At 42.2% G+C, this 22,476-nt stretch overlaps 1 protein-coding gene across 4 annotated transcripts in view; it reads right to left on the reverse strand.

Annotated features, from left to right (window-relative positions):
* ACOXL (acyl-CoA oxidase like) overlaps positions 1-22,476 on the reverse strand; it is a 353,848-nt gene that overhangs the window by 248,359 nt on the left and 83,013 nt on the right. For all 4 annotated transcript variants that reach the window (XM_072770257.1, XM_072770256.1, XM_072770255.1 and 1 more), the window contains exon 10: positions 11,458-11,492. In XM_072770257.1, the coding sequence (XP_072626358.1) occupies positions 11,458-11,492 (35 nt within the window). The remainder of the gene's footprint in view (positions 1-11,457; positions 11,493-22,476) is intronic.

Below are 22,476 nucleotides of genomic sequence, written 5' to 3' on the forward strand. Positions count from 1 at the left end.
GAAAACCCCTCTGTCCTCTCCCACTTAACAGAAACATGACCAGGGCCTTAGTAAACTCTCCTCCCATAAAATGGGTGATGACCAATTGCTTGTTCACTATAGATGGTCCGCTGGACCAGGGCATTATGTTCCCAGTCAAGGGAATATAGAGAAGGACCCTGCACTTCCCCCCACCTGGCTTGGCTGTCATAAACACTAGCCTAGACAGTGTACTGTGAGCTGTCTCCCCGGCCCTCGGTGAGTGGAAGCTCCTCTCAGCACAAAGAGGAGTGTGCTGGTGATCTTCACCCAGGCTGGTTTCCCTGTCTGCCCTTAGCCCCGGTGCATTGCACAGCCCGTTCACTGGGTGCCTGGGGCCCTGCCCCCTGCCCAGTGCTCAGCGGAAATCAACCAAGTGGGACTTGGGGTGACACCTGCCACATTGGCCTCAGCAGCCAGAGGGGGGCGGGGCGCAGAGCTGTTTTCTCACTATTCTTTCATTGGTGAGATCTGGAAACAGCTGCACCCCATTCCCTGAGTCTCCAGGGAGAGACCAGCCAGCCGATGAGTTTTCCAGATGGATGAGATGAGCAGTGCCTCCTGGAACGTGACCTCAGGCACCTGCGCTGGGGACCGCCATTCCACAGAGGGGCGCAGGCTAAGCCCAACATGTCATCCCAGCGCCCCCTGTGGGCTCAGTGAACCACAGCATGGAGGGCGGGCTCTGGCAGCCCCCTACCACCCCTCCTGGGCACCCCCTTCCTGGCAGCAACCAAGTGAGTGAAGAATAAGGTCAAACCCAACCACCTCAGGCTGAACTGCCCCCACTACGAGGGCCTCGGTCGAGCAGCTTTCTCTCTGAAAAGTCCACGGTTGACAAAATTCTAACTGCACCTGTGAACTGGTTTACATGGAAAACCTTAGAAAGACCAGCAAGTTAGACTGCATACAGTTACACCCTAACAGCTCATGTTCATTGAAAACCATCAAGTGAGAAAAACGATGAAATTGACTCCTCACCCTGGACATACCAAACACAATTCCATACTCAGAAGCATTTGGACACAGGACTATTAACGTGGCCTCAGAAAAAGTGGTCTTGCACAAGAATGGCTCAAGCTTCCCTCTATCTTAGCTCTCTTTAATTCAAGTTCACTGAGGTTTAATTCACTTACAGTAAAATTCAATTCTTTCAGGTGTTGTTATAGTTCTATGCATTTAGAAAAAACATACAGTCATGTAACCCTCATAATCAAGATTTAGAATATGTCTATCACTCCCCACACAAATTCCTCATGCTACTTTCTAGTTAACCCTCCCCTTCCCCACTTTCTTCCCAGAGTTTGCCCTTTTCTAGAATGTCATGCAAATGGAATCATACAGCATGTGCTATATGATTGGAGCATACAGGAGTCTGGCTTCTTTGGAGTCTGGCTTCTTCCACTCAACATGATGCCTTTTTATTGCCAAGTATTATTTCACTGTGTAGATGGGCCACAGTTGGTTTATCCACTTCCCAGGTGGAGGGTATTTGAGATCGTTTTCACTTTCAGGCAACTGTGAACAGAGCCGCTATAGATATTTGCATAAAGTCTTTGTATGGGCTAATGTTTTCATTTCTCTTGTGTAAGTACTACCTGGAAGTGGAGTCATTGGGTCATATGGTAAGGTGACGTTTAACATTACAAAAAACTACCAAAGTATCTCCCAAAGCGGCCACACCATTTTGCTTTCCCACCAACCAGTGTAGGAGAGCTACCATTACTCCATATTTTCATCAGCACCTTCATACTATATTGTCAGGATTTTGTGGTTTTGTGTTTTTGTTGTTTTGAGGGGATTTGTGTGTGTGTGTGTTTGTGTTTAAGCCATTCTGATATATGTGTAATGGTATCTCATTGTGGTCTTAATTTGCATTTCCTTAATGATTAACGATGTTGAGTGTCTCTTCATGTGTTTATTTGCCATCTCTTTTGCCATCTCACTTGTGTCTCTTCTTTGGTAAAGTATCAGCTCAAGAGTTTATGCCCATGTATTAAATTGCTTTCTTGTTTAAAGACCTGTTAAGAGTTCTACACATATTCTGGATACAAGTCCTTTATCAGATATGTTTTGAAAATATTTTCTCCTGGTTTGTGGCTTGTAGTTTCTAGGCAGTGGTTTTCACAGAGCAGATGTTTTTAATTTTGATAAAATCCATTTTACCAACTTTTCTTTCATAGTTTATGCTCTTTGTGTCCAAAGCAATCTTTGCCTTGCCCAAGGTCACAAAGATCTGCGGCTATGTTTTCTTCTATAAGGTTTTCAGTTTTAGGTTTTATTTTGTGTGCATGACCTATTTTTGTTCGTTATTATACATTTTGTAAGGTAAGGGTTGAGGGCCTTGGGTTTTTTTTTCTTTAAAGGATGTTCAGTTGTTTGGTACCATTTATATTCTTTCTCCATTGAGTTATCTTAGGGCTTCCCTTGAAAATCAATTGATCATTTATGTGTGTGTCTTCTTCTAGGATCTTCATTCTGTTTGACTGGTCTATCTATCCTTTTATCAGCACCACACTGTCTTGATTCCTATAGCTTTATAGTAAATCTTGAAGTTGGGTAGTGTAAGTCTTTCAATTCTTTCAAAGTTGTTTTTGCCTTTACATATAAATTTTTTAATTAGATTGTCATTCTTTGAATTAGCTTATCATTATGCAAAATATTTACATTTATGTTTCTATGTTTGAATTGGAGTTTTGTCAAATCTCTGGGTCAATTTAAGTTAGGTGCCTTATCCTTTTGAAAATAAGGGAGTGGTCATTCTTAAAAGAAAGACTGACCAATTCCTTCCAAACTCATCCATACAAAATGGCTTTGCCAAATGGCCCTGGCTCTAAGTGCAGGGTTGTTGAGTCCATGTGTTCTGATGTGAGAGGGAGACAAGAATGCAGTCTGCCTCTTCACCCTGCTCCCTGATATAGAAAGGAAAAGACACAAAGTTGAGGTCAGTCCTGAGCCCTAACAATAGAAAGGAGCATGGTTCTTTGACAAATTTTTAAAAATGAGGTGACATATTTTCCATCCAAGGGGCCACTAGAGGAGGAGTTCATGAATGCATAAGAGAAAAGAGAAGTTAATTCTTCAAAGGAAACAGCAAGAGCCAGAGGTGGAACAGGCAGGACGCTCAGGGCTCCAAAATTTGAGGAGACAGGTTGGAGATGAAGTCTGGGGTCAGAATTCTGCTTGGTGGCCTATGGAAGCTTTTGACTGGAGGGGCATAATTAGATATGTACTTGAGAAAGATCCTCTTACTGGCAGGCAAAATATCCTCCCAGAGATCATCCTATGGGTGTGGCAACAGACATATGATAAGCAGGTTTGACTGGGGAAATGGCTGAGAGCCTGGACCAAAATGCCTTTGGAGAACAAGGCCACCAAATTAAAACCAGACAAAAGATTAAAGGAGATGGGAGAGGCACAGGAAGGCACATCTGCCTATCCCTTATTCCCCTGGACCTTAAAGATATCTACCACTCTCCAGGCACATCCACATGCCCAGGCCAAGCTCAGCCATAAAATGCCAACAACATATCTGCAGTGTTGGGGGATCTCACTGAGTAAGATCATATAATTCAGACACCCTGCGAGTATGCATATTCTGCTCTTCAGGGGCCATATTTTGTGTTAAGGTTATCTTAAAAATGCCACCTTCCAAAAGACGGCTTTGCTTTTAAGATTATGCCATTCGGGTTGAATAAATTTCTTGGCAACCCTGTGTATAAATCTGGCTGGGGCCTCACTGTGAAGTCTAAAAAAGAGACAGATGGAACAGTCAGCCAGAAAGCCACAGTGACAGAAACAACTATTCCCTGGAAGGGAGAAAAAGGGCAGAAAGGCATCTTTGTTTATTTTTACAAAATTTGGAGAACAACAGTGTCCCCCAGCTGTCTCCACAAGATCAAACCAGCTCCAAATGGGAGTTGCTAAGTATTTGCCAACACTTGAAATCAAAGTCCAATAGGCCTGATGGCCCTGTTTCTTGTCTCTCCCTCCCTTTGTATTTCAAGATGACAATTTCATTTGTTCATTGAGGCAGCCTGTCCATTCAATAAGCATTCTGATTCATCTATGAACTTCAAACTCCACTTCTAATCTAAATCAGAACACAAAAGTACATGACCCCTTCACTTCTTGCTAGGCCCTCTGGCTCATTCAAAGCAAACACCCTAAGGCAGTCTCAGAATGACATTTAATCATGGGGTCTGCATTTTCGTTGTAAGGCCATGCCCTCCAAAGTCCAGCTCAGGGATCGTCAAACTGTCAACTTGCCCACTTCTCTGGGACTGATGATCACACACAAGCTCCCCAATCCTTCCTCCTTCTCATCAGCCCTCTGAGAACACCAAAGCCTGTTAGGGGGGTTGGCACCTGTAACTCCAAAATTAGGGTTAGGTCAAAGGCCTGTGACAGGGTACCAAATTTGACCCTGTTAGGACCTATAAGAGACTGACAGAAAAAGTCAGTTGTGGGAAAGAAACATCTTTAGGCTTGATCTAAAAGACAAACCTCTGTGAACTTCCATTCAATTTTAACAGAGCCAAGTGGAAAATTTGCTTCCTTCCTTGTTTATTAAAGAAACAACCAACAGAAACAAATAACAAACTAATTCTGTCAAGGGCTAGTTCACTGCTTTCCTACCCTGCTTCCGTGGGCTATTCTTAGAAACATGGACACAAGTGCCATGTGCAAAAATGCCATGCTGTGGGTTTACAGAGCCTCTCCATTGTATCAGAGAAGTGAGAGTCAAAAGTAAGATGATCAGTTCTTTTTTTTATGATTTTATTTATTTATTCATGAGAGACAGAGAGAGAGAGAGAGAGACAGGCAGAGGGAGAAGCAGGCTCCATGCAGGGAGCCCGATGTGGGACTTGATGCCAGGACTCCAGGATCACACCCTAGGCTGAAGACAGGTGCTAAACCCTAAGCCACATAGGGATCCCCAGGATGATCACTTCTGAGCCACTTCATCTTTGCCCAGGAGCTCCCACCAGGAGGGAGCAGGTTTCTCCTGGCTAGTGCACAGTGACAGACAGGAAGAACTTCTAAACTCTCTTTCAAACTTATAGAAAAAGAAAAAAACAAAACACCCACACAGTGGGAACAATTTCCCCACCGTGTGGGTGGTGGGGCCCCGAGAGCTGTTATCTGCAAAGGGCACTTCTGGGGGTTACCCAGCTGTCACCACTGTGTGGATTCCACTCAAAAACCTCAAGCCAAGCAGTGGGGAATGAACATCAAGAGACAATTTTTCCACTCTGTGAAAATGACTTGACTTCACAAAAATAAATTAAAACACCATGACAATAAATGAAATGTGTCCAGGACCTGTTGTCAAATGCATAGTCGATGACAGTCAATGCTCTTCCTTGCTCGGTTCATCTATACCATCAGAATATGACTATGTCATTCTCCACCTCCTGACCCCTTAGCACCTGACCCTACATGATGTCTCTCTCTCTCTCTCTCTCTCTCTCTCACACACACACACACACACACACACACGCACTCCTACATCACACAACCAGGTCTAGTGTTACTGGTCTAGAAGGAGTTAAAGGCTGAACCAGCATGTCTGAGGGCAGGGGTAGGAGTGGTTGAGGTGTGCAAGTGTTAGTATGGGAATCGGAGGAAAGGATATTCTAACTATGTTCATCATAACAAGGGAGATTTGATGGTTATAGCAAAAATGCAGATGTATAAAAACAAAACCAGATATCCTTTGGGCCTTAAGCCCCTCTTTTGCTACACAAGGGCCCCCTGTTCCTGGCTGCTCTGCCCCAGTTGTCCATGGGAGCCTGAGAGGCACTGCCTGCCCACCAAGTTTATAGGATTTAGTAATTCCTCCCCTCCTCTGCACACTCATGTCCTTTAAGTCCCTCCCTTCAACCCACTCCTAAGTGAACCCATCTCCAATGATGTCTTTGGGAGCCACGTTCACCTACTACCTTCCTTTCATCGCACCCTCATCTACTACAGGAGGGTCACACCATGGCTCTTTGCCCTAGCACTCCTATTAGAATTTGGGAAACAGACCTGGTGATTAGAACCTCAAGCCCCAAACCTTGCTTCCAAAAGTATCCTTACCCACTTTCCTATGAGGACATAGGAAGCCCTCAATTTCAGCATCGGGATTCTGGGTAGACATGACAATAAAAATGAAAACCATTTCTCAATAGCAAGTGTGAGCTTTTGAAGTGAACAAAACAACATACACGTAGGATACAACTCCACTTTAAAAACTAATCAACAGAAGAACAGTGTGGCGATTCCTCAAAAACCTAAAAATATAATTACCATATGATCCTGCAATTCCACTTCCGGGTATATACTTAAAAGAATGGAAAGCAAAGTTTCAAAGAGATTTATGCATATTCATGTTATTAGCAACATCATTAACAATAGCCAAAAGGCAGAAACAACCCAAATGTCTATTGACAGATGAATGGATAAGCAAAAAGTGGAATATTATTCAGCCTTAAAAGATATATAGACATATAGACACACACACACACACACACACACACACACAATATATATACAATGGAATATTATTCACCCTTATAAAGGAAGGAAATTTGACACATGCTACAACATGAATTAACCCTAAGGATATTCCGCTAAGTGAAAGAAGCCAGACACAAAAATACAAATATTTTATGAGGTTCCTACAGTAGTCAAATTCAGAAACAGAAGGTAGAATGAGGTTACCAAGGGCTGAAGGTAGTAGGGGATGGGGAAAACACTAATGTTTATTGAGTCTCACTTTTGGAAGATGAAAAAGTTCTAGAGATGGATGTGGTGACAGTTGTACAAGAATGTGAATGTACTTGATACCACTGAACTGTATACTTTTTAACCTATTTTAAGGGTTATAATAATAAATTTTATGTTAGGTATATTTTACCAGAAAAAAAAAGTGATCAACAAAAATATTGAAGCTTCAATTAATCTAATAAGCTCAGAATCCTGAGGAGCAGGATCCTCCCTGCAGGAGCAGGATTTTTTTAAAGAAGAGACACAATCAAAAACCCACACACTTCACATTCTTCCTTCTCTCTGAGGACAGAAGTGGGTGACAGGGCCAGGCAGCAAGAGGGCCAGAAGAGCCACCACCAGGTGACCTGATGATCTACAGGCTTCTGAGAGGGAAGGCCAATTCCTCCTGTGGCCGCTGATTCCAGAGACAAGACAAAGAACATGGGGTGAGGGCCAGATGGTATAGCCTGACCTGCCAATGGCTCTTCATGATACCTAATTAAGAGTCATTGGTTCCTGCAAACTGGGGGTTTCCAGAAGATGGTTTCCTCACCATCACAGATCTACAGATACTGTTGTGCTTCCTGGAACTTTAACATAAGAATTCCTTATATTTCAGAAATCATTTCTGGAAAATACAACCTCTGCTAATGCCTTCTGCATTTCCACTGTGTCTAAGATGTTGGTACATGGACAGGTCAGATGCTCCTCAATAACCTCCTCCATGTTTAGGTGAATAGGATGTGTGAAAAGGATATTTACACTTTGCCAGAGGCTCACCCAAGCCAAAAAAGTCTCCACATTGTCCGAGTTACTGCAATCACTTCCAGTTATTTTTTTCTGCTCCTAAAGTCTTTAGACTTCTGCTCAGGGGACACTCACCTGCTGTGGGGAGCCTTTTGTGAATACTGGCTTTGCTGGGCTGCCACTGTCTCCAGGGTCCTCAGGCCCCAGGGTAAATGATGAAGGAACTTGGGGCCTGCAAGAGAGTCTCAGCAGATGTCTTCTTTTCTCCTCCTCAACTCATTACTTTCCATTGTAACTCGTAGATTTTTGTTTGTCTGCTGCATTTATATAAATTTCCATGTCTCCCTGCTCTGAACTGAACACCTCAGAATCAAGATGGGGGATAGGAGAGCTGAAGGCAAACCTCCCTGGAAACACAGTAAGGGGACATCTCCTGAGAGCATAGTAGGTGGCCTGCCAGAAGACAATAGAAGCACATTGTCCTGCCGTCAGGTGGATCCCTGGACCCCAAAGAGGTATGCCCAGGTGCTACAGGCAGTGGCCAAATCTGCCCCGTACATTCCATCCACTTTAGTGCAGGGCTTTTGTTTTGAGGGGTAGCTCCTAAGTTTGGGTTTGGGGCTGAACTACTGGAGACAAGCTAAGGCGGCCAGGATCTATTCCATCTCTCCACACCTCTCCTCACACACTCTGTTTCCCCTCCAAATAAGTGTCAGTCATTTAAAGAGTATGTGTGCCTCCAGGACCAGTATTACCAGCCTGCAGGAGCACCTGCCTGAGCCCACTGAGCCTGCCTTCCATGAGGATGGTTTAGGATTCGCTTCCTCTAAGAAGCCTCCTTTGGTTGATTTGCCTTCTCTCATAAGATTTGTGTCTATCCTTAAGTCTTCTTCACACATACTCATTGTGCATCCCCAGCTCATAAGCACCATGTAGCCAGCACAGTGTCTTAACTTTCCCTTCATGGGTGACGGGCACTAAGGAGGGCACATGATGAGGTGAGCATTGGGTTTTATACTATATGTTGGCAAATTGAATTTAAATAAAATGTTTTAAAAACTTCCTTTCACAAGGGCTTTAAATAAGTACTCCATCAGTCAGCTGGGCTCTGTGGCAGATAGTATTTTCCCAAAATGACCACATGATTTCCCCCCCACCCCCCATCTCATGTTCTTGTTACAATGTGACCAACACTCCTTCCACTGAGAAGTGGGGTCTCTGCTTCCTCCCTCTGAATGCCAATGGGCCATTGTGACTGCTCCAAAAGAATAAGGTGGAAGTGATGCTATGTGACTTCCTGGGCTGGATCACAGAAAGGAAACAGCTTCCACCAGGCTCTCCCTTTCCAGGACACTCACTCAGAGAAAGCCAGCCACCATGCTGTGGGGAAACCCAAATTAACTCATGTAGAGACGACATGGAGAGCTGTGTGGAGAGGAACAGAGACTTCCGGCCATCAGCCAGCATCACCCACCAGATACACAAGTGAATGAGCCTTTGGAAGTCTCTGTCCCTAGCCCTGAGCCTTTCAACATAGGCCCTAGACCCTGCAAAGCAGAGACAAGCCATCTTCACTGCCTTTCCAAACCCCTATCCCACAGAACATGCAAGCATGATTAATGGTAGCTCAGTGATATCAGGCAGCCATAGGAACTGGGTTTCCATAAATGTGGTCACAGGATGAATAATTCCAAAGTTCTTTCCTTTCTTTTTTTTTTTTTTTTTTTTTTTTTTTTAGTTCTTTCCTTTCTAAAACAGACTTTTGTTAACTGCCCCAACATCATTCTTTCTCTTCTTGGCAATGGAGCTCCTATCCTTAGCTCCTGAAGGGCCATGGCTCAGAGTGTCCATCTTTTTACTCATAACCACTGTCTACTAACTGCACTTCTTCAGCAAGACTGGGCCACTTTGGGGAAGGTAGAACCAAAGGAAGATGCCGTTCATAATCCTAGCAAAGGGCTTCCTTCCAGAGACCACCCACTGCCGCAATCCCACAGTAAGGCAGGTATAACTAAATCACTACCCAATCAGGGAAAGAATACATTTCCCTTCCCAAATGAAGAACATGTTCAGCCCAGAGAATAGTCCCCACCAATGAAGTGAGGTGTTGATAACCATACAGAACAATGCCAGGCACCTGCTGTGGCCGAGAGCAAGGTGAGCAGGAATCTTTTCCACAACACAGACCCCATATAAGCACGGGGGCAAAAGCACCATTCTGCCCGGACCTGCTATCTTATTGTCAGGTCTACCCTGCTCTGCTACCTTACCTGATTCGAAAAGGTCAATGTTTGGCAAAAGTCCCCTCAGCCTCACCAAGTATTAAAAACAAAGCTTTTTTTCTCAAGCTCCATATATACTCTAAGTTTCTGCCCGAGTTAGAACTTTCCACAGAGCCACAGAGTAACCCTCACCATTGCAGATACGAGCACACGTTTGTTCTCCGAACTAGAGCAAGACCTTAGGTTTCTTAGGGAAGAGACACCTTTAGCTCTCAAGCAGAAACAGGCAGCTACCGTTCATGATAAGAGGGACGCAGATATGAGGAAAGTTCTGCCAAAGGAAAAGAATGGAAAGGGTAATATCTGCCCCCGCCAAACACACACCCACCCAGTACCCAGCCCACAGCAGTTCAGGATCCACTGTCCACACCATGCTTCCTCAGTGCAGAGCAGTAGTACATCTTGTCACTGGGAGCAGCCTGGCTGTGCTAGCCAGAGAACAGGTGCTTCTGCAGGATGCTCTGCCTGGCCATGTGCAAGCACCAGGCACACCTATGATCCCAAAGCATAAAAGAAATCTTGAGCTTCCCTGGAGCAGCTTTCTCCCAAGAGTATCCAGAAATGTCCAGCACGAACACGTTTCTTCCCACACACTCATTCCCGGTTCTGAGTGGTTCTTTCCCAGTCCTGCCTTCTTCCCGCTTTACCCCACACAGGGCACCAGCAACTTTTCGAGGCTTCTATGATTGCCCACTTTATGGCTTGAGTCACAGTTAAATGTAAACAAGTACATACAACCTGTTACAGGCAATCTCATTTGAAGTAACTATGGTTTGTTTGTGGAGAGCTGGCCAGATGACACTGATCAGCGGGTGGCACTTTTCACTCAGGCATGAGCAGTTTGTTGTAAGGGCAGGAGGGACATTGTTTGTTGCCCCTCCATTGAGACGGAATATTAAGCAAGTTCAACATCTTAATACATTTTTATGAATATTAGTACAAGAAATCAGCGTTTTTCATAAACATGATTGATGCACTTGAGAAAAAGGCAGAAATCATAAAGACAAAAAATGGAGCTATTAGCCATTCTAAGGTGTACCTAAGACAAGACGGGGGCCCCCATTGGAGCTCAGAGGCTTCACTAACAAGGCTTCACCCAGCTTTCTGTTTGCCTGGCCTCCATCTCTCATGCAGGACATCTCCGATCTCTGTTCTTACTCCTACACGGAATACGTTCCCCAAAAATCACTGGTGTCCCTCCCCTACAGCAGTACATTTTTTGTTTTATTTTTATTTTTTTAAGATTTTATTTATCTATTCGTGATAGACAGAGAGAGAGAGAGGCAGAGACACAGGCAGAGGGAGAAGCAGGCTCCACACCAGGAGCCCGACGTGGGACTTGATCCTGGGACTCCAGGATCATGCACTGGGCCAAAGGCAGGCGCCGAACCACTGAGCCACCCAGGGATCTCCACATTTTTGTTTTAAAAGAAATATACTACCTACCACCACTTTTACGTAAAAACCCTATTCCTCCAAATTACCAGTAACCCTCACCAATCAAGCAACTAGAACAATTCTAATTGCTGTGAACTGATACCATGGGTAGAGTAGCCATCAAAATGAAGCTCAAAAACCCACAGACTTGAGCAAATCAAAAGCTATAAACCAGTAAGTTTATCCCTTAAGAGAGAAAGAAAAAATTTAACTTTACCTGTGACTATAGCGAATGGCTATCGTCAACCCAAGCTGTAATTAAAAAGAGAGGGAAAATACATATTAAACAATATTAAAAGTATGATGAATTCACAGGAAAATTAACTTATTATGGTCCGTTATTTTTAAAACATTTCCTAAAATTTCCTACTGTTTATGCTTCATAAATAACACCTTTTAATGATAGATCTTTCATTTCAACATAGATCTTAAAAGATAGTCATATTTTGAAATGGTCTTAGAGACACCTAAAATATTTCATGTGTCTCTCATCTGGAAAGACTTCCCTGTTATAAGAGATTTTTTTTTTTTGCCTTTTTCCCCTTTTTTCTTTACATTTTTTAAATTTAATTTTAAAAAATTTTTATTGAAATATAATTGGCAAATAAATTGTATATATTCAATGTATACAATATAGTGATTTGATATACATATACAGTGTGAAATTATTACTGTATGTTATCACATTAATTAACACATCCATCACTTCACATAGTTACTTTTTCTCTTCCTTTTTTTTTTTGGTAAGACCACTTAAGATCTACTCTCTTAGCAAATTTCAAGTATACAATACAGTATTGTTAACTATAGTCACAATGCTATGCCTTAAATCTCCAGAACTTATTCATCTTACAACTAAAAGTTTATACACTCTGACCAACATCTCCCTGCTTCCCCCACCCCCAGCCCCCAGCAACCACCATTCTACTCCCTGTTTGTATGAGCAAAACAGGGCTCTTTCAGCTCTGAGACAAAGCCGTGAAAGGATGGGATTCAGTGTGTGGCTGATTCTGAAGTTTGCCATACCCGGGTCCCAGGAGTAGCTCTTTCCCTACCCTGTTGCCCTAGGAGTGCTGAGTAGAGACCAGGCCATGAGGGGGACTGATTACCCAGGCCAGAGTCTTGCCAGGCGATCTGTACAACTTTCACACGGATTCCATAAGCTCAAGGCCAGCAAACTGCACCTCTGAGGACAGCAAAGAGATTGAGCCCACACTACATATATGGCATCTAAAGAAAGTGCACAGGATCGCTGGACATAGCAACAAGCAGAGACCAAGGTGACACTGTGATTTGCTTTTTACTCTGTGAGAGTGTCATGGGAACCTCTCCAGCATAAGTGGGGATCCAATCATATGGCATGGACCTCAGCTAGTTCATGCAAGATCAGTAGCAGATTCCAGAAGAGTCAGGCCACAGGAGTTCAACTGCTGACTGCATGGGCATCAAGTTATTTAAACTCTCAGAGCCACAGTGTCTGCAACTATATAATGGGCAAATAATTATTTTCTCATGTAAGGATTAAGCAGTTTTTCTATTTTTGTGTGCATGCACATGCACGTGCACACTGCTTATAGATATAGATAGGAAAAACTCTGTAAATAGTAACTACCACTACTACCATTATATATAGGCAATACCCCATTTACGAAAATGTTTTCATTTTCCAAATTTTTTTAAAAGATTTTATTTATTTACTTACTTTAAGAGACAGAGAGAAAGAGAGTGCAGAGCAGAGGAACAGAAGACAGAGGAAGAGATTCCCAGCCGCCTCCCTGCTGAGCACAGAGTCCAACTCAGGGCTTGATCCCACGACCCTGAGATCATGACCTGAGCCAAAATCAAGAGTTGGATGCTCAATTGACTGAGCCACTCTTCATTTTCCAAAATTTAATTTCTAAATTAATTTTTGGAACTTAGAAAGTATCATGTAAAAATGATCAGCCTCAATCATGCCTATATATGTCTCATCAACTCACTGTGGCTGAACTATGGCACTACTAGTTTAAGGAACTGAGAGCAGTTAAAAATCCAAGCATCATCTCGGCAAAAGTCTACCTAAGGTGAACTCTTACATCCCCAACACATCACTGGCAGTTTCCTGATGTCGGCCCCACTGGCAGTGGGGTGGGGAGATTATTTCCATGGGGTTTTCCTGGACCCTGGATGACACAAGGGTCATTGGGATGAATATAATATTATATGTCAACTATACTTCAATTAAATTAAAAAAAAAAGAAAGGAAGCCCAACACCTCTGTCTAGCTAGACACACTGCAGAATCCCTCAACTATTGTCGGAATAGCTCAGCTCCCAAATGATTCAGCTGTATGTTATCACTATGCATACCCCAAATGCAGAACCGACGTCAGTGAACCATCAGGACTCAGAGAGGATAGGCTTAATTTTACAAAAAGATTATCTAGAAGTGAAGGCGTGAAATATAGGACATCAAGTTGATTTCACATCACATTCACCTGAATATATACAATTGTCTATCAACTAAATCAGGAGTATAGCTTTTTGAGATTTAAGCAAACGAAAAAGGAAGATGCCTCAGGGATAATCAAGAATTTAAAGAACAAGGAGGAAATTATTTAGGAAGGAAATAAAAACAGAAACCGCAGCCAAAAGGTCAGGATGAGTAATTTACGATTTCACATGCCACGTAATTTTACATTTCCTGGAGTTAAAAAGTTCTGGCTTACAGTTAGGCTAATTATAAGATAATTTTACTAACTGAATATTTTGATAAGCTTTAGAGTACTCCTTAATTTGTGGCTTTTCCACAGTTGAAAGATATGACTTTGCTGGAGCAGGGAGAGAAAATGGGCATGGGAGAGACAAAAATAAAAAAGCAGAGGAAGTTTTTGGTGATGGCCGTGTTGGTTAAAAGGAGCTGGGTGATAAATCCTTCAGAGAGATAAATTTCAATTAAGCACTTTTACTCATATTTTCCTGGCTTCAGAATCAAATATGTTCTGTTGTCATTTTTAAAAGGACATCTTTGTGAAGAAAGAAAGTACAAATCATGGAGTCACCAGACCAGCCACGGCGTCCCGCACGGCTCTGTGTGAACAGGCCAGGTAAAGACATGCTAGGGAACAAGATGATCCGAACCCCAAGCAAAGGGATTGGATCCAATTAGGCAGTCCTGACAAGATGCTGGAACAGTGTAGAGAAGTCCTAATAGGCCTTGCCATGACATCTCAGGTTGGAACATGAGTCAGGAGACTCTTTATGTCTGCTCTTTTTCACTCCTACATATTATCTGGCCCTAGAGAAAGCAGGGGAGGTAGACAATTCTCTGAGGTTTCTATACCATAGCAAATACAAGATAAAGGCAACTGTGTAATCTGCTCAGAGTTGGGCCAGAGATAATCGTCTTCCCTGGCATTAGGAACCTAGCTAGATAGGCCTCTCTGAGCCCCCGCCCTGCTAAGAAGCATCAGCAACTCGTAAATGCTTTAAACAAGTCTCACTACTGCCTGTGTCTGCACAGACATGCATGCAACCTGCGCATGTGCACACTTTATGACTGATTTACACACGCATAGGCATGCAGATATACACACGTGTGCACACTTAGACCCAATACACACATGTGTGCTCGCACACTTTTGCATGCATATGCATTTCCACTTGCACATATGCATGCACACGTACAGCACTCATGTGTGCACATATCCCAACAAGCATGTGTTATGTGCACACATCCATGCACACATGCTTACACAGTACTCAGATGCAAACATATGTATGCACTGGCACATATGCACATACACACATTCATGCAGAGGTGCACACATGCACTTACCCACGTGCACAGAGATGCTTTGGCATTCAGAGAGGCCCAGAGAGCCCCCTGAGACAAAGGGAGGCCTCAAACAATTGACCCTTTTGTTGCTGGTCTCAGCAGGAACCCAGAAGAGAGAGAGGAGAGAGGCCTAGGGGTTGGCCCCCTGACCCCAGGCCAGCCAGGGCTGAGGCCCAGGGACATGGAGGTCAGCTGGAATTTTGTGCTGGTGCCCTCCCTGGAGAACAACCCCTTCAGAACATACTGTAAGTATTGCCAGAATGCATTTAACAAACTCCCACTCAGAGTACTTCTTTTCAGATTTACACAATTTGTTAATAACAAAATTAAATCACATTTTAATGGCAAGGAAAGAGTAATTTAACATTTTTCAAAATGTCCACCAGTTACAAAAACCTTTTTCCTGCTGCTTTGACCTAAAAATGCTCCTTTTTTGGAACAGCTGACTAAGGCAGCTGTTTTGTATCAAGTCTGAGGGTTTTCTATATGACCCAGGGAGCTCAGACAACAGGCAGACCTTGCTGCATTAAAGAGTAATCCGAGAATAATTTGCCATAAAACCCCCCGAAGTGCGCCAGCTGTAGCTGGATACACCCTATAAAGCACCATGTAGACTGCATGGATCTTGTAAAATAATCATAATAATTTTAGAAAACAGATTTTTAAAACACCTTTAAAAAATTTTTTTAAGGAAATAAATGGGTGGCACTGTCTTAGCAGGGCACTTCCCTTATGTGGGTTCTGTTCCCTGTCCACAGGTTGTCACTAAGCATCTCTTCCTAATGCCCACTTGACCAAGAGTGCCTTGTTGTTGCGAATCCCCCTTACAGGTCCACTATGCTTCGTGTTTATTTTTTTTTTTTAATTTTTTTTTTTATTTATTTATGATAGTCACACACAGAGAGAGAGAGAGGCAGAGACATAGGCAGAGGGAGAAGCAGGCTCCATGCACCGGGAGCCCGACGTGGGACTCGATCCTGGGTCTCCAGGATCGCGCCCTGGGCCAAAGGCAGGCGCCAAACCTCTGCGCCACCCAGGGATCCCTGCTTCGTGTTTATGATGTGCTGTCACACACACAAGGCAGCTGGGGGCAGGTAAGGAGGAAGAGTCCATCAAATGCCGACCCCAAAGTGACCCAGCTGGTGAGTGGTGATGCTCCAAGTCTGGGTCGAGAACTTTCTAGACTGGGTTGATATGCTGGCCAGGGCTGGGACCAAGAACCATATCCTTTCACAGGATCAGCTACCAACCTGCCACAACCCTGATACTAGCACTCCCTATTCCTCATGAAAAGGTGTAAACCAAAGGCTTTCGTATGAAAACTCCCACATTGTAAACTGATTTGAATATTTTTCAAAATATGTGAGCCAAACAAAACATATCAGTAGAATCTGGCCAGGGGGCCACCAGTCTGCAACCTCACTTTTCATATTGCCAAGCCTCTCCTTGGGTTCTCAAATCTTCCAATCTGAATTAATTAGTTTGTGACAAATCTAGAAAAAGCTTTCATGTTATTCATGAGTCTTCTTTCCTTTCCTATAATTATGTGAAACTTTTTCTTTAGTTTATTTCTTTTTAAATTTCATGTGTCCAAAGGGTCTATCACAAAATCAAAAAGAAAAACTTGTTGTTTGCTTTCTTCCTGCACTTTTCAACTATCCCTTCCCCTTTTATGGGAAATACGGAAGAGGAGCCTAAAGGGGTGAAGAAGGGGCATGGTGTGGACAGAATCCCACACAGAGCCATGGTGTGCTGACGCCAGGAAGCCAGCAAAGGGAGAAAGTAATCCACCAAATGGGTCCTTAACTCCTTCCCTGGCTGTCTTTCCAGCACTGTTCTCTCCTGATAATAGCAGGACCCCATACTCCTCATAAAAGCACCCTCCAAGGCTGCTCTTTTCACAGGCATCACCCCAGATCTTCCTGGCCTCCCATGCCTGATTCTCAAACCTATGCCATACATGCCACAACTCACTAGTCCTTAGCCTTGGGGTCTGTCTAGGGCTTTCTTAGACACTTACTACATCCTCCAAAAAATTAACTGCGCTGAACAGATGCTAACAGTCAGTCACCATGAGCTCTGTGGTCAAGTTCCCTGGTTTTTCTTGCCTTTTCCTCAATGTAAAATGGGGTTGTGTTAGACAGATTAATTTAGACTTAAGAGATGAGGACTAGCAAGGATCCTTGTCTCATAGGAACCTGTGAGAAATGCGAATTCTTCAGCCCTAATCCTACTGAATCAGAAACTCTGGGGGTGTTTTAGCCATTCCTCCAGGGGTAGGTTTAGAAGCACTGAATGAGATGATACATGGAAAGAATGTAGCAATATGCTTGGCATGATGACTATTACTAACTGCCATGATGATGATGATGATGATGATGATGATAACACATGGTAAAGCTATTTTCATTTTACATGCTTTTGATGTCCTTTCAGTGTCTACACTCAACTTCAGGGACTGTCATCTCTGGGAGTTCAGGCAGGCTCATGGGCAGGCCTGAGGTTATGTTTTGGGAAATGAGGCCTCCTGGAGCTCCCAGGTGAGCACCCACTCAGCAAGGAGAGGTGTGTGCACTTTGCTGAGACCCACTGTTTGCTGTGGGCCAGTATCCTGGAGGTCAAGGGTGAGCCTTACAGGCTGCAGCCCTTCCCTTCCATATGCCATTCCCCTTGAAAGAGGGAAGCAAGAAAGGCAGGAGGAAGAAAAACAGCAACATATTTTTCATTACTGAGCTTATTTTGTGATGTTATCCTTCCGTGGTCCCTTAAAATTAAAAAAAAAAAAATCACAAAAAGAGACACTAAAGTTTAGGAAAAGAAAGAGACATGCATAATGTGTAGGATCTTTTCAGATTTGCCAGAAACCTAACAATTCAGATCTGAAACTCTCAAAACCTGATGTAAGAGATAAGTTGCTATATCAATGGAAATTAACATACAACGAACATTGACATGTAGGCAGTGGTTGTTTAACCAACCTAAGAAAACAGGTTGTTTTTAAGACTCTAAGCCCCAAATGACTGAAAAGGTAAAAGCAATGATGGTGCTGTTCCTCATCGCTGTCCGCAAGAACCTTAGCCAGACGCTATCTTTTTGGACTAAACATTACAACACTGCTTAAAAAACAAGTAGATGGGTTTTCACGAGGACTTACATTGGTCCTCATTTCATCCAAAATGAAAACATGTATTAGTCTCGAGTTGCTGCCCCACAGTTATAGCACTGTGGACCCATTCTGCTAGGCATTTTCCAGGGACCGAGCCCCGTAAGCTATGGGGCTCTGGCAGGTGGAGGAACCCCCTGCCCTCTATCTCAGTGCCCTCCTCTGCAGAGGTGACAGGAACTGTAGTCCCCAGGGGCCACAGGGGAGGAAGCTCTCAGGGTCTGGCAATGGTAAGGGCTTCAGGAGGCTGGCTGTTGTCTTTGTCGTTGTCATTAAGTGGCCACGGTCTATGTCACAGCACAGTGAATGTGCCACAGGGCCTGGTTCCTCTCTGTGTGCCTGGGACCCAGAGCTGGACAAACAGGGCTGCCAAACAGTCAGCTTCGTGAACAACTGAATTCACTCTAGGCAGTTCCTCTGATGCTTACAGTGTGTTCATGAATGTATTTTTTAGGTTATAGGTTTCAAACAAAATCATTGTGGATTTTGGTTTCTTTGCTTCTCTTGATATGAATGGTTGAGTATTCGATAATATCATAAACCACACCCTCTTTTCCTAGAAAGCCTAACTTCAATTTAAATCAGCATGACAGTGGACTTGGATTTTTGTGTGCAGTCTACATCACAGAATACCTAACCCAGGAAAGCTCTGGAACTTTCCATGGCAAATACTACTTAAGTGAAAACTTGATTATTAAGTCAAAGAGTTAGAGAGGCGAGGAGGAGGAGGCTGAAGAAAAGAAAAGGAAATGTACAAGAGGGAAAAAAATAGGTGATGCCCTCAAACTCAGACAATAACAAAAATATTTGAGGGCATTTCTAGGGTGGATTTGGTGCTGTCAAATACAAGAAAATGAAAGACTGTTCATAGCCTGTCACAGGAGCTTAGAGACCCCCACCATAGCTTGCTGACCCCCAGAGTCCCATCAGAATCAAGAGTAAAACTCCCAGGAAAGGATATTTCTTTTTAACATAAAATACAAAAACAGTTTTAAGGATTAGTTTGTTTCAAAGAAAGAAAACACTTCTCATTTTTACCTACTTTCCCTAATTTTTACCAAAAAAAAAACAAAACAAAACACAAAACAAATAAATAGACAAACAAAAATCCCTCCACCCAGGCTTATAGGATATAGGCTAAAATAAGGCATTCTATACAAAATGTCAGCAGCTATTAAAAATAGTATGATAGATCCATTATTGAAGAAACAATATATTTTTAAATTAAACTTTTTAGTAAAAGATAATTGTAGACTACATTTAGGTATTAGAAGTTGCATAAAGAAATAATATAGAGTTCCCAATTATCCTTTACCCAGTTTTCTCCAATAGTAACATCTCATATAACTGCACTACAATATCACAATGAGAATATTGACATCAATACAGTCAAGTTACAGAACATTTCTGTCACCTTATGGTGTCACCTTATGGTGTCACCTTATGTATCTCTTGTATTATTCTTATAAATGCACCTACTTCCCTCCCACACTCACTCACTGTTTACCCCCTGGCAATCATCAATCTGTTCTCCATTCCTGCCATTTGTAATTTCAAGAATGGAATCATACAATGTGCAACCCTTTGGGATTAGATCTTTTCTTTCAGCATAATGCTGTGAAGATTCATCCAGGTGGTTACATGCACCAATATCTCATTCCTTTTGATTGCTGAGTAGTATTCCATGGTATGGATATATCACAGTCTGTAGATCTGCTGAAGGACATATGGGTTATTTTCAGTCTGGAGCTTTAGAATAAAGCTGCTATGGACACTCGTGTGCAGGAATTTGCATGAATGTAAGTTTTCATTTCTGTAAGATAAATGGCATATAATTCCTATATATATTTCATTAGATTTACTCCTGAGCATTTCTTTTTTCTAAAAGCAATTGTAAGTGGTATTGTTTTTTCAAGTGTTCACATATTTATTGTTAATATATAGAAATGCAATTGATTTTTGTATGTTTATCTTGTATTCTGCAACATTGTTAGATTCACTTATTAGTTCCAGGAGTTTTTTTTTTTTTATAGCCTTCATGGACTTTCTATGTAGACAATCATGTCATTTGCAAGTAGAGTCAGTTTTACTTCTTCTATTCTTATCTATACACCCTTTTCTCTTTGTAGTGAGAGCAGACATCCTTGCCTTGTTCCCAAGTTTAGTGAGGAAACATTTAGCCTTTGTCATCAGGTATAATGGTATCTACAGTTTCTTTTGTAGATGGTTTTTCAAGTTGAAGTTCCCTTCTATTCTTATTTTTCTGAGAGTTCTTATCATGAATGGAGGTTGAATTTTGCCAAATACTCACTTAAAAACACCTATATTCCTTCTAAGTACCCCATACCATCTCCTTTAATTTTTACCAAAAAATATTACACAAAACAAATGTAAAAAAACAGGTCCTCTGTCCACATATATAGAGAGAGCATAGGCTATATAGAGATGAAGCTTTTCATAAAACATGATCACAACTGTTAAAAAGAGTGTAGTAGACTCACTGTAAAAAGAAACACAACATATTTTAAGTGAAAAACAAAAAAAACCAAATCAACTTTAGATACAATGTAAATATATATAATATGTGTTGAGACGATAGTTGATATTAGATGATTGTTTATATAATTATAAGGAAAGAAGTCTGGAAGATTAACTACCAAATTATTGGGTGGGAAGGGATGGTATAGAAAAGGAGCTTCACTTTTTTATACTCTTGTTTAGTGTATAAGTTGAATGTTTCAACATAAGCTGGTAGTGAATGGTGAGTTTCAAAAAATATCTAATAAAGAAAAACTATGGGGAAAAATAACACTGCAATATGCTATAAACCATGTACATTTTTGTATGCCTGGATGTGATTTCTATCTTAAGATGCCATCTTTGTCAGCCTAAAACATGAATGCCTTGGCAGAGAGGTATTATTAAACTATGTTCCAACTTTACTCATATTCACACTGGATAAAAAGGACAAAAATTCAAAACAAAGACTCAAGAAAGTAGGTAAAAGAGGCTGGTGGCTCAGTCTGTTAAGCATCCAACTCTATTTCAGCTCAGGTCAAGATCTCAGGGTCATGAGATTGAGCCCTGCATTGGGATCCATGCTAGACATGGAATCTGCTTGAGATTCTCTCTCTGTCCTTCCCTATTCTCACCTCCTCTCTGAAAAGGAAGGAAGGAAGGTAAGTAAAAGACCATGGCTATAATCTCTTGCAAATAAGCTTGTCATCCCACCCCAAATTCTCACAAGGGTTCCATGTTATGATTTGAATTTTTAGATCAGTATAATCTAAAGGGGGTAACCTCAGACTTTGATGTCAGAGAAGTAAATTTGTCTAAAATGATGGATGTGAGAGAAGCAGTGAATAATATGTCTGCACACACACACACACCCAGCAGAGAAGGATAAAGACATCTTTCTTCTTTTCCCCTGCCTCAGACCAGGTTAATGGAAGGACACAACTAGACAAAGAGAGTCCTTCTGAAGTGTGATCATGTGGTTACAGAGAAGAAATGGAGCAGAAGACACAAGAGTAAAAACACCTTCACTGGTTTATAGACCCATCATTGCTTCATTGGGAGACAGAAGAAACATTCTGAGTTTTCTCAGTATTTCTAGGAACAATACTCCAGAGTGTCTTCTCTTTCTCTGAAGAGAAAGAACAAACTTCCCAAAGAATAACCAATTCAAATGACACAGCTAAGGGGAGACCAGCACATACAATGGCTATCAGTGAGGTGCGAGACCAATGCGAAGTGCCACCTTGACCCAACAAAGACCCAAACACAAACCCAGCACTTGAAGTGGGTGCTACTTAGACTGTAATGCACTGGCACTCCAAATTGGGATGGAAGTAGAGTGTGAAAAGCTTAGTAAATAAAAAACTCTGAAAGATATAAAAGGGAAAGTTACAAAATAATATTAGAAATACCGAACTTACAGAAAAATATTAAACCTCATCAGAAACCTCTCAAATGGAAATTTAAACAGTGAGACAGTACACGTTGGGATTACCCATGGTAAGGTCTCCCCAAAGACTCCACCTGAATTCCAATCACAGCTTCAGCATTTCTGAACCATATGACCTTAGGCAAATGACTCAATCTTTCTGTGCCTCAGTTTCCCTGCTCTAACCTGAGAATATCAATTGTTACTGTCTCAGGTGATGCACTCAAAGCACTCTACAAAGTTAGCACAAAATGAGCATTCAGTATCTGTTAGTCATTGTTGATAGTAATAGGAATTATCTAGAAAAAAAA

Source organism: Canis lupus, chromosome 12 (genome assembly GCF_048164855.1).
Source record: "Canis lupus baileyi chromosome 12, mCanLup2.hap1, whole genome shotgun sequence".
Lineage (NCBI taxonomy): Eukaryota > Metazoa > Chordata > Mammalia > Carnivora > Canidae > Canis > Canis lupus.